Below are 12,533 nucleotides of genomic sequence, written 5' to 3' on the forward strand. Positions count from 1 at the left end.
AATGAGGGAGGGAGTGGGGAACATTTTTTTCCTGTTAGATACATAGGGTCGAGGACGTTCTCCAACCCTGCCCCACCCAATTCTCCGTCTCACACACACAGGCACACACATTATAATATTTAAGCTAAAGATAATGTTGTAATTTTTTTTTATTGTTGTAATATTAAAAATTAAGTTGATAGAACCTTTTAAGATTTATTATAATTATTTTAGATTATATTAAAAATAAAATTTTTAAAAGAAATGGTAAAAATTACGTGAGGTATAGTCCCACTAAAAAATATTCTTGTGATAGGCCGTTATTGGTCATAAATATAGTGAAAGGGCCGTTATTGGTCATAAATATAGTGAAATCACCTTTCCTATTCTTTTCTCGTACCCTGAGACTAATAAAGATGTTCACCTTTTAAAATATACCCCGGCAGGAATAGGGGAAGGGGTGAGATTTATCCCGATGAGAGTAAGAGTAATAATAATGTTTATAATGTACAGTAACAGGTATAGTAAGCAAAATAATAGGAAAGGAAAAAGGAGGATATGAAATAACCATAATAGATGCATCGGATCAAGTGGCTGATATGAATCCAATTACAACAAAAATAAATGGGAAAAGTTTTACGCCTATAAACATTGGACATAGATGTTAATAAATAAATAAATAAATAAGATAAATAAATAAGAATACCATAATGAAACCAAGGTGGAGTAGGTTAGGATGTAGATTGATTGCAGCACAAGGTATGCATCATTCATTTGTTATTTTGAATACAAGACAACAAAACCAGTGCAATCATTCCTACAAAAATTACATTATTATATATAGAAGGGGGCTCCCTCAACAACGCGGTCCACGGGCCCTGAACTGACCACTATGCAGTCGTCTAATGCCTTCCGGTTCACTACCTTCATCTTCTTTCTAGTTCTTCTTGTGTCAGTGTCCGAGTCTACTCCGCCGGAGGACCCAATCAAATGCCGATCCCCAAACGCCAACTGCACCATTACAAACGCCTACGCCACCTTCCCAGATCGGGCCATCTGCCGGGTGGGAGAGGTGAAGTACCCAACCACAGAGGCGGAGGTGATCTCCGCGGTGGCGGAGGCCACGAGAGCCATGAGGAAAATTAAGGTGGGCACTCGATTTTACCACAGCATTCCGAAGCTGGCATGCCCACACGGGGTTGATGGGGTGGTGATAAGCACCAAGTATCTGAACCGGGTTTTGAAGGTGGATGGGGAGGGCATGAGAATAACCGTGGAGGGTGGAGTGACGGTGAGGGAGATCATTGAGGTGGCTGCGGCGGGTGGGCTTGCGTTGCCGCATGCGCCGTATTGGTGGGGCCTCACAATTGGTGGGCTGCTGAGTACGGGGGCACATGGCAGCTCGTTGTGGGGCAAGGGGAGTGCTGTTCATGATTACGTTGTGGGTATTAAAATGGTCAGTCCTGGAGGAGCTCAAGATGGGTACGCCAAAGTTCGGAGGCTTGTTGATGGCCATCAACACCTCAACGCTGCCAAAGTTTCATTGGGAGTTCTTGGAATTATTACACAGGTGATGATCCTCTTCTTCTTAGATCATCAAAAATTCCTTTTTAAATAAAATTATAGATTTTTGTAAATTAATTTATCATAAACAATTTTTTGTTCATTAATAATTACAAATTTATAGATCGCCTTAATTATTGTACTTGATTGTATTGTAGTCTTAAACCGTAAGAAAAGTGAGGTGACTCATCAAATTCATAAAATAAAAAGTAAACGTCTCAAATAGATTAAAATTCAATTTCAAGTTTTTTTTCGTGACATAATGTTATAATTTTTTTGGTTCCGAAATTTATGTGCTAAAATACAGATTGATGTGATAGAAAAGTGGATGATTTTTTTTTAATTTTTATATTATGTATGTAATAATTAAAGGAAGAAAGAAAGTTGCTGTAATTTTTTTTTTTTTGGAAAAGTCCGGAAATAAATACAAATTTTGGACTATAAATACTAAATTGCCCTTTAAAGACAAAATAATTATAAATTTAAAATCTTTAAGATGAAAATGAAATTTAATTTTTAATAAAAGTACAAGAACTAAATTAGTTGATTTTATCAAAATATTTCTTTTATTAACCCTTTAATATTTCACTTGTTAAAAGATATTAAATTAAATAAATTGAAAATTTTTATTTTTATTTGGGCTATATTAATAAAAAGTCTCTAAATTTTAAATTTTGTTTAAAAAATAGTGGAGGGTCTAAACTTAAAAAAAATTAAAAAATATTTTTACCATTTAAAAATATTAAAAAATGTCAAATTTTTATTTAAAAAATACTAAAACTTTTTAAAGAGTTTAAAAATCACTTTGAATTATTTAAATTCAAAAAGTTTCAATAGGCCCTTAAAAAAAAAAATTAACTCCCTTAAAGATAGTATTCAATTAATAACGTTAATACTATTAACTTTTAAAAAATAAAAAGTTTAAATCTTTTTAATGTTAGTACCATAAAATTGAAGAGGGAAATGAGAGGTTAATAAATGATTTCCCTAGAGGGTAATAATTGTTTAAAACTTTTTTTTTTTTTTTATAAATGTTAAGAGTGTTATTTTAAATGTTTATGAGTATTTTCAAACAAGATACTAACGATAAATGTATTTTTAAATTTTATAAAAAAAATTGAAAATATTAATAAAACTTAATAAACTTCACAAAGTACTATCTAACGGTAAAGATATAAAACAATTTATAAAAATTTTATTAATATTATTGAAACTTTTGAAAATGTAAATTTAAGTGCATATATTTGGCAATATTAATCGATGAGTAGCGAGTGTGTAGGTCACTCTGAAATTGCAACCCATGTTCAAGCGATCCATCACCTATTTTGAAAGGGATGACACTGATTTGAGCGATCAAGTGATTAGCTTTGGAAGAAGCTATGAGTTCGCAGACATGACTTGGTATCCAAGCCAGCGAAAAGTTATGTATCGCAGAGACACCCGCGTTTCATCCAATACATCCGGCAATGGCTTGTATGATTTTATTCCATTTCGTCCTACACCTTCTGCTGCCTTGGCCATTGTTCGAGCCTCAGGTTAGTGTTGATCTACGTGTCATGAGTTGTCATGAAAAATAGGTTCATGCATTTCATACGTATGTTTACTATTTATTTTGGTTCATCTTCCATTTTCATACATGAATCATCTTTAATTCATGGAGTATGGATCTCCATGTTATAAGTTGTCATAAAAGATAGGTTTATGCATGTATGGTCATTTATTTTGGTTCAAAACTCTCATTTATTTATTTGATTCATCTATCATTTATTTGGTTCATAATTCTCATTTATTTGGTTCATAACCCTATTTATTTAATACATGAATCATCTTAATTCATATATGAGCATTAATGTTTCTTTGTGTAGGGTTTATATAAATGTTTGTCTATCATTGTTTTGAGGTTTGGAGTCACTGTCATTTTGTATTTAACTAAGACAATGGAGTCACTGTCATTTTGTATTTAACTAAGACAATTACGAGAAACTTTGTTGAGAGACTTTGTGTGAGGATTGTTAGGAGCGAGTCCCACATTGATTAATTCAGGGAATGATCACGTGTTTATAAGTAAGAATACACTATCTCCATTGGTATGAGCCTGTTGGGGAAACCCAAAACAAAACCATAAGAGCTTATGCTCAAAGTAGACAATATCATACTATTGTGGAGAGTCGTTATTCGTAACACATTGTAGTGTGAGAGATACACTTTGGTTACTACACGTAAATCTTTGTGTCTCTTTGTTAATTTTCTGTTTGTGGATGGGTGAATGCGATTGATCTTGCAACACTACGAGCCCCGAACCCTTGTAGCTTAATTACCCACTTCAAATTTTGATATCTTGTTCTACATAGAGGAGTACCAAGAAGCAAGACGTGATGCAGCTGGGAAGTGTCGTAGTGCAAAGATTATCACGTCACTTCTCTCACTATCAGCTTACGGATTAACCAACAATGGTAAGAACACATACTAAAGACCATTACAAAATTCAAAATTCACTTAATTAACCGCATGCAATTATTTGAATAGGTATCACATTTCTCAAATATCCAGTCATCGGGTATAACAATCGCCTTCAATCCTCTGGATCTTGCCTAGACAGTGTCAATGATCTTAGAATCACAGCATGTCCTTGGGAGCCATCGATAAAAGGGGAGTTTTTCCACGAAATAGGCATCAGCATTGACTTAAAAGTGGTGAAAGGTTTCATAGAAGACGTGAGAAAGCTTGGTGAGTTAGAGCCCATGGCGTTTTGTGGCCTTGAGCTCTACAATGGCATATTGATGCGCTATGTCAAAGCCTCCACGGCCTACTTGGGGAAGGAAGAAGATGGCATCAACTTTGACTTCACATATTATAGGAGCAAAGACCCGATGAGTCCAAGGCTTTTTGAAGACGTGCTTGAAGAGGTGGAGCAAATGGCGTTGTTCAAATATGGAGGTAGTCCGCATTGGGGGAAGAACAGGAACATTGCATTTCTTGAAGCGATTGGGAAGTACAAAAATAGAGAAAGGTTTTTGAAGATTAAGAATGAATATGATCCGTACGGGCTGTTCTCAAATGAATGGACCAATCAAATTCTTGGAGTGGAAGGAACTGTGAGTATAGATAAAGATGGGTGTGCTTTGGAAGGATTGTGTTTATGCTCTAAAGATAGTCATTGTGCCCCAAGTAAGGGCTACTTTTGTAGGGCTGGCAGGATTTATAAGGAAGCTAGAGTTTGTTCTTATTTAGGATTCAAACCTTAGCCAACTTTTCGTCGTAGTCGTAATGTCGTTATAACTTCAATATTTCTCTGTATTTGTTTGCCATTTCAGGCCTGACTATGTCGTGGGCTGTTTTGACGTCATAAAAATTTTCGGTGATCATTTGAACTATTGTCTTTTGGGAGCTATCTAGGCTATCGACATGCTCCTCTATCTAGGCAATAGTGCCCATCAAGCTATCTCGAATCTAGGCTTTCATCGTAATCGATGATGTATGAGTTATGATGCTTGATGATGTGCGTAGTATATATATATTTCGATGAATGACATATTTGATATGCTTGATGCACTTTATGGCAATGATGAGTATGATGATTGCGTGATGTTTACTTTAATATGATGATGTTTTCCATCTTGAGTATGCTATATGATAATGAGTGTCATATTGCATCATGTTGTTAGATCGACATAGGACACAACCCCAAGAGCATGAAAATGATATTAATATAAATATCCACAAGTATGTGTTACCTAGAGTAATAAAGAGATGAGACTAGAGGGTTGTGTCAGAAGAGACATTACGATGGATTTGGAGGGACCTCATGCATATTGTATGTTCATAAGCATAGGGCTACTTCCCCTAGAGATAATGAGTACGGACGCGCACAGTATGATGATGAGTGCGAATGTGCACGAGCGCGAATGCGCACAGATGAGGGTATTCATGAGGCGCATGACACTATGGGGTTCCACTGACCTCCAAACGTCGCTATAGATTAGCTTGACCAGAGGGTCCAGGGGGTGTGCGAGCGCCCTGGGGATTCACACTCGCACATGTGAATCGTGTGTAGGGAAGTACTATACATCCAATTTATCCAAGACTGAAGGCCACCCCTAAGATGATTAGAGATAGGTCCCTAAATCATGATTGCATGTGTTTGCATTTGCATGGCCCCCTATAGTGGAGCCACTTATTGAGTATTCTTTGAAATACTCAGCCGTGTGCCACATCATGTTTCAGGTAAAGGCAAGACACACTTGTATGGAGGACAGCGGCATCGCGAGCAAAGACTGTGACACATGCTTAGGGTAAACTCATATTTAAATTCCTAGTCTTAAGTTAGAATAGGTTGTTTTGCACTCTATTGTTTTAAATTATTTTGTATTTTTTTTTTTATTTTCTCTAAGTTATAGTATTTCGTATTTAAACACGTAAGATCATGACTGTACTTTTCAAAGGAGTTGTTTTAAACGTTTTTCGAAGTTTACGTCATAAATGATATTCATGTAAGAGTTATATTTTCGCATTATAGATGAGCATGAGACATTAGTAACGACCCCGAGTATGTGGAAATTTAAGGTCGTTACATTTTCTGTCTATAAAGAACGTGAAATGGACAATTTAAGTGATTTCTAGTTGCTATGAGCACGTTAAATGACTGTGTTGCAATATTTTATGTATAACACATGTGAAAGTTGTTTGAAAAGGATTTCACTCAAGAGAGTGCTAAATTGGGGTTGGGATTTTTTTTTTTTTTGGAATATATTAAGTAATTTCTTGGTTGGGTAAGCATATTGAACAAATATAAGAACACACGTGGAAGGTGTTTAAAAATGTCGTTTTTGTTGAGACGAACATTTTTTTGAAAATTTATTTTGTAATAGATCCGTTATTTTGTTTAGAAAGTATGTAAAATAGACCCTTTAAGTGATTTTTTTTATTACTATTGGCACATTGAACACATAGATAATTGTTGAGATATTTTTTTTATAGCATATGTTAAAGTCGTTTGAAAACGACTTAACTAGAGAATACACCATACTGAGAGGGAAGAGGGCTAAGAAACTTAAGACGAAAAGACTTATGCTCGGATCTTTTTGCTTATAGCATGTGATCTTGTTTGAAAATGACTTATTCTTGTAGACATCATATAGTTTTTTTTTTTGTCATAATTTAGAAGATCTTGGTTGCTATAAGCACGTTGAACGAATACTTGACTATGCTGGGATATTTTGCTTATAGCATGTGTGAAAGCTGTTGGTATTTTTAGGATGGATGAAACAATTTTGAAAAGTTCACATTTTTTTGTACGTGAGAATTGCATTATATATTTTGTATACATGTCAGTAGGAGCGCATTGAACAAGTCGTAGTTGAGACAATAGCGGACAATATCTGCTAGCAGTGGACTTGAGCTGTTACAAATGGCATCAAAGCCAAACTCCAGGTGGTGTGTTAGGGAGGACACTGAATCTCCAACGTGGGTAGATTGTGAGATCACATGTCAGTTGGAGAGGGGAACAAAACATTCCTTATAAGAGTATGGAAACCTCTCCCCAGTGTTTTAAAATCATGAGGCTGACAATGATACATAATGAACCAAAGTGGACAATATCTATCAACACTGGATTTGAACGGTTACATTTATACTTGAGCTAGCATGTCATATGACAAAAAGTTTATATGTGCGCACTCGTTTCAACACATTAATTCCATCTATGTTTCATCGCATTTACATTACTTTCACTATATTTCACATAAATTTTCATCATTTTACACGTTCAATTCAGTTACCAAAACATTAAAGAACAGTCTATATCATATTAAATTATTGAACAACACGTGTTGCTATATCCATAAACTAAAATATGTAACATTAATATTAACGATCTCATAACATTTCCAATAAATATTCATTCATAAAACATATAAATATCATGTATGAGTTTAAATATAATCAATAAGTTGTACACCAACTACATCCATCCATTCCTACACTTCAAATTGAACTTCTCTATCTCTACCTAATCCCCCATACATATAATACAATTTATTGACCCAAAGCATAAACCAAACCAAACCAATCCCACATGGGTCAATAATAGCATTCCCTAAGCTAACTAACCCTTCCATTATCATGTGTTAGGTGGGAGGCATTAGAATATGAAGCATCTTAGATCATTCTAGTCGTCTACTTATTCTTATCTCCTAAATAAATCAATATTGGTGCTCTTTATTTAACAAAAGTTAGCAGCCACTGAGTTATTATTGGATATAATATCCATATGGTCGCCGCCAGGACATTATGTCCTGCTCAAATGGCAAATGCATTAGGTGGAATAGTAAGGAAAATACAACCAAGAACAGTCCATGTCAAATCATGACACTTTCTGTTATTCTCTCTTTTTTTAATTACAGACTTTATTGACTTTACCCAGAAGCAGAGGAAAAAGAATTTTGAAAAATTTTAAGCTTCGTTCTATATAAACACTCGATATCAGCGTCGTTGCTGTTTCAAAGCTCTGATTGTCTCTGTTTCTGTAACGTCAAAGTAGGCTGTGAAAATGGTGATGAAAGTGGCGGTTGTTTTTGTTTTTCTTGTCGCTGTGCGTGCGGTTAATGGTGCTGATATCGTTGTTGGCGGCGATTCTGGGTGGAGTCAGGGGTTTGATTATGATACCTGGGCTGCAGGGCAAGCTTTTAAAGTTGGAGACTCGTTGGGTAATTGTTTGAATTATGAATAGAATGGAATTTGTAGGATGATTCGATTTGGGTTTTGTTTAATTTGTGTAAAAATTGCAGTGTTCAATTATGGTGGGAGTCACTCAGTGGCGGAGGTGAATGAGGCAAGCTACAAGGCGTGTTCGTCAACCTCGGTGATTAGATCTCACACTGGCGGAAGCACGTCGATTCCTCTGTCTGCGACAGGGCCAAGGTACTTCCTCTGTCCGACACTGGGTCACTGTTCCAGCGGCATGAAGCTTCAGATCAATGTTGTGGCTGCCAACGCCACCCCAACCCCACCCGGCACCACCCCACCGGGCAACACCCCACCGGCTAACACCCCACCGGCTGACACCCCCCCGTCGCCTCCATCTCCAAGCGCAGGCTCCTCTGCTTTTATCAGTCTCAAGCAGTTGATCTCTGGGGCTTCCATTGCCTGCTTCGCCGCCCTGTTTGTTCTATGAGCGTGAGCGGCTTGGGAAGATGCAGTGCTTGGCTTTCTTTCTATATTTGATTCAATAATTTGTGATCCCTGTTAGTTTTTGTTATCTATTTGGTTGGATTCATGTTGCTTATATTCACCCAAGAGTTCCATAAGAACACACCAACTCACCCCACTTAAGGTGTAAAAGAGGTGTTCCTGTTATGATCTCTTTTCTTCCCGTGTTTCATATTCTCATATAAATTAAATTTTTATATTATATTTCATTCTTTCTACTAAGACTAGCTAAAATCTCACTCAAACTTACCCATATCTTATACCAACGTTTGTTGTTGGTTAGATTGATGACCTGAAAAAAGCGGAAGAGTTTTCATAACCCAATCCAACCCACAAATTCTAAACCACACGGTTTGGGTTGGGTTAAGTTGTCAGATTGTTTTTTTAAAAATTATATTAAAAAATTTCTACTAGAACCCACCAGTAACATTACTAATCCTATTTTAAGTTAATTGGATTGGTTAGGTTGACCCGATAAAAAAATGTCAATCGAATGTAATTTTTTTTTTTAGTTTGGGAGCAATTTAATCTAATTCAAATTAAAAATAAATAAATAAACAAAAACTCTAGTTTTTATTTTCGGCATGCGGTCCAGTTCCTAAATATAAACTCTTGCAAGAAAGAAGCCCAGTAATGCGTAGCTGGGTTGATGGGCCGACCGAAGTCAAAGACAACTTAGGGGCTCATCCCGATCGACTTCTTCAAATCGTGAGGTTGAGCTCTTCACGTCTCCAGAATTTTTAGTCGCAGAGCCGGCGGGAGAGGAAGGAAGAGCGGTGCAAGGCGAGTGCAATGTCGGGCGAGGATTTGGAGAATGGAGAGTTTTACTTGAGATATTATGTGGGGCACAAAGGCAAATTTGGACACGAATTCTTGGAGTTCGAATTCCGACCCGATGGCAAGCTTCGCTACGCTAACAATTCCAACTACAAGAACGACACCATGATTCGCAAGGAAGTCTACCTCACCCCTGCTGTCCTCCGGGAGTGCCGTCGAATCATCTCCGACAGCGAGGTCAGGATCTTACTGTCGATGTTCCTTCCTTCTATCTCTCTAGGGTTTCCTCTTGCATCGCCGTTTTGTCTTTTTTTATTTTTCTTTTTATTTATTTATTTTTTCGATTCTTCAATTGGGTTTTGTTACTGTTTTCTCGTTTACCTTCAAAATACATTTCCTTATCCCTGGGATTTTTATTATATCTATAAAAAAAATCATCCCTTCAAGAAAAAGTTTAAATGGTTTGCTGGAGTTTTGAAAGTATTCAACCTGGATAGCTGCATCTGTATTTTTCTTATATAATGTGGATGAGTAGGGGTTTTGTTCTTTAATGTACCACTTAATTGATCTGATTCGGAATGATGGAAAATCAAATTCGTGTTGTATGTCTTATTTAGGAAGTCCTGATTTGTTCTAAAATATGGCACCTTCATGCCTTGGATCATAACATGTTTGGAATGATATTCTGCTAAAAATACATATTTTAGATGTTCATTAGGAGTGGCTTCAATGGTAGTTTTCAAGCAGGAAGTCCGTATCTGAACAGGAACAGATTCACGCGTGATGGTGGAATTTACCTGTTCTATTCTATGTTTATATCTTGTAATTGCTCTTCGAGGCTATTACTATAATTTTTAATTGAAAACAAGACTTGCATGAAGTATAGTCTTATTAGTACTTGACCAAATAACTCTGGCTTGCCATTTGAATGGTGATGACCCCAAAGAAGATGAGTAAGATCTCTGTCACTATTATTCTTTTGGAATGTTGAATTGATTAAGAAGTATTCTCAACACTTGTCTGCGAAGGAGCTGTGAATAAGTAAAGTGAAGAGTTTTGACAAAGAGAGCATTAACTAAGCCAGGGGGTAAAAAGTAGTTTGGCAACCTTCTTCTTCTTCTTCTTCTGCTTTTATTTTTCATTTTTTTATTCTTTTTCAAAGTTGTTGTAGTGTAGGTACTTACTGGTTCTGTGCAAGCATCCGAAGTGAAAACCTTACCCTTTTAGGACCTTTTGCTTTCCAGATAGCTTTGACTACTTTATCATCAAGGGGGGAAATCCACCTCTATAGCCTGCCCAGTGCTATCTGAAGCTGACATTTTAGAGACTGAATGTTGGTTGACGGCAACCTCTTGGAGACAGAATGTTACCATTTAATAGTCTCAAAGTCATTGGGGTTTAGAATAGTCTCATAGTCATTGGGTTTAGAATAGTCTTATTGTCATTGTGGTTTAGAATAGTCTCATGGTCGTTTGGTTTTCTTCTGAACCTAGGATTCTAAGGTCAGCATTCCTCTGATCAACGTAGATTACTAAAGAACCCATTGCAATCAACAACTTCACTCCAACTCTTGGGGAAATAGGAGCTAAGTATCCTCCCAAAAAAAGATTCTATCGTCTTTACCATCAATACATTTATCCATTTTTTAACCTGTAAAGAACATTTATCTATTGAGGGCCAAGATCTTCTAGAGCTTGAAGCACTTACAAGATGGTTTGTTGAGGCAACCTCTTGGAGATAAATCGACAGTGATACCCACTCAATAGTCTCAAAGTCATTGGTTTAGAATATAATCAAGTTATTTGGTTTTCTTCTAAACCTAGGATTCTAAGGTCAGCATTCCTCAGATCAACATAGATTAATAAAGAAGCCATTACAATCAGCAACTTCACTCCAACTTAACCTCTCTTAAAATGATTATATTGTCTTTATCATCAAAAAATTTATCCATTTTCTGCACCTATAATGAACGTTTAGAAATTGCGGGCCAAGGGCTTCTAGAGCTTGAAATACTTACAGGTCGCACCATCCAACGACTGGGGTACTTGGTGCATTTCCTAATTATGATTTTCCTCCATGGTACATATCAACTAGGGAAAATTCTTCGTTGTATTACTTCAAATACTATTCACTGAATCCTCACCTTTTTCTTGTTACTCTTTTCACCCAATTTGCATTTAAGGCGAAGAGATAATCCCAATTTAAAAGGTTGCAGCCACCATCATGTTGAGTTCCTTTTCATCAGAAATTTCAAATCAAGATTTCCTTTCTTTTGGTCACCTTTGGAACAATTTAAAAAAATTAGATAGTGTAGTATATTAGACAACAGACAACACAACATTTGCAAGGCAAGTCTACCACAATTATACAGTAAGAAGCTTCTTTAATTAGAATGGCAGCTACTTTCTTTCACTAGTTTCCTAAGTTGATATTTCCAGGTCAATCTTTTGTTGCTGCATCTCCATGTTTGGGTTGATTTTGCATGAGTTTGTTATTGATTTTAAGATGGATAATGATTAATTTTTCTAAGTTAACCTTAGTGCCGAACAGAAAGTTAAACTTAATGAGATTGTCGAGCATGGTAGCATTGTTGCTTGAAAACGGAGCATGTCATTCACAAGTCAAAGATAAATGATGTGAACAATGTCATTACCAACAAAAAATCTTTAGAGGCTATCATCTTGGGAGCCTTTGTCAAGTGAACTATTTAAAGTATCCACCTCTTAGGCAAAGAGGAATGAAAAGGGGTCACCTTACTTAAGATGTCTTGAAACTTTAATTTAACACCTCTCAACTTTCCATTACTAAAGATCAGAAAGGTCCTGGAATGCCATTATAACATTCTCTTTGATGTTGCTCCAAGATTTCTTCAAGATTCCACTTCAGTAGACATCCTGGCTGGAAAATTTTCAAGCCCAAAACTATTAACTGCAGTTTTGCTTCCTTCCTCAAAAAAGCCATGGCACTCAAAAAAAAAAAAAAAAAAAAAAAAAAAAAAAAAAAAAAAA

At 36.2% G+C, this 12,533-nt stretch overlaps 3 protein-coding genes across 3 annotated transcripts in view; all 3 read left to right on the forward strand.

Moving 5' to 3' along the window:
• Window positions 1-759: 759 nt before the first annotated feature.
• LOC111448536 (probable L-gulonolactone oxidase 6) lies at window positions 760-4,907 on the forward strand. Its single transcript, XM_023088204.1, has 4 exons — window positions 760-1,549; window positions 2,822-3,077; window positions 3,894-3,995; window positions 4,069-4,907. The coding sequence occupies exons 1-4, from the start codon at window positions 872-874 to the stop codon at window positions 4,785-4,787; spliced, it is 1,755 nt and encodes a 584-aa protein (XP_022943972.1). The 5' UTR covers window positions 760-871; the 3' UTR covers window positions 4,788-4,907.
• A 3,115-nt stretch (window positions 4,908-8,022) lies between these two features.
• Window positions 8,023-8,947, forward strand: LOC111430105 (uclacyanin-3-like). Its single transcript, XM_023066306.1, has 2 exons — window positions 8,023-8,246; window positions 8,328-8,947. Exons 1-2 carry the CDS (start codon window positions 8,090-8,092, stop codon window positions 8,711-8,713), a joined length of 543 nt encoding a protein of 180 aa, XP_022922074.1. The 5' UTR covers window positions 8,023-8,089; the 3' UTR covers window positions 8,714-8,947.
• A 426-nt stretch (window positions 8,948-9,373) lies between these two features.
• The window catches only part of LOC111452479 (protein mago nashi homolog), a 5,646-nt gene continuing 2,486 nt past the window's right edge, over window positions 9,374-12,533 (forward strand). The window contains exon 1 of the mRNA XM_023093244.1: window positions 9,374-9,762. Within this exon, the coding sequence (XP_022949012.1) occupies window positions 9,541-9,762 (222 nt within the window). The 5' untranslated portion in view covers window positions 9,374-9,540. The remainder of the gene's footprint in view (window positions 9,763-12,533) is intronic.

The sequence above is a fragment of the Cucurbita moschata genome, unplaced genomic scaffold (genome assembly GCF_002738365.1).
Source record: "Cucurbita moschata cultivar Rifu unplaced genomic scaffold, Cmos_1.0 Cmo_Scf00001, whole genome shotgun sequence".
In the NCBI taxonomy this organism is placed as follows: Eukaryota; Viridiplantae; Streptophyta; class Magnoliopsida; order Cucurbitales; family Cucurbitaceae; genus Cucurbita; species Cucurbita moschata.

What these genes read in the sequence shown, in the direction of transcription:
- LOC111448536 (XM_023088204.1), top strand. Translation starts at nt 872, where the DNA reads ATGCAGTCGTCTAATGCCTTCCGGTTCACTACCTTCATCTTCTTTCTA. An exon ending in TTCTTGGAATTATTACACAG is followed by an intron (nt 1,550 to 2,821) that starts GTGATGATCCTC and finishes GCGAGTGTGTAG; the next exon opens with GTCACTCTGAAATTGCAACC. An exon ending in GGCCATTGTTCGAGCCTCAG is followed by an intron (nt 3,078 to 3,893) that starts GTTAGTGTTGAT and finishes TGTTCTACATAG; the next exon opens with AGGAGTACCAAGAAGCAAGA.
- LOC111430105 (XM_023066306.1), top strand. Translation starts at nt 8,090, where the DNA reads ATGGTGATGAAAGTGGCGGTTGTTTTTGTTTTTCTTGTCGCTGTGCGT. An exon ending in TAAAGTTGGAGACTCGTTGG is followed by an intron (nt 8,247 to 8,327) that starts GTAATTGTTTGA and finishes TAAAAATTGCAG; the next exon opens with TGTTCAATTATGGTGGGAGT.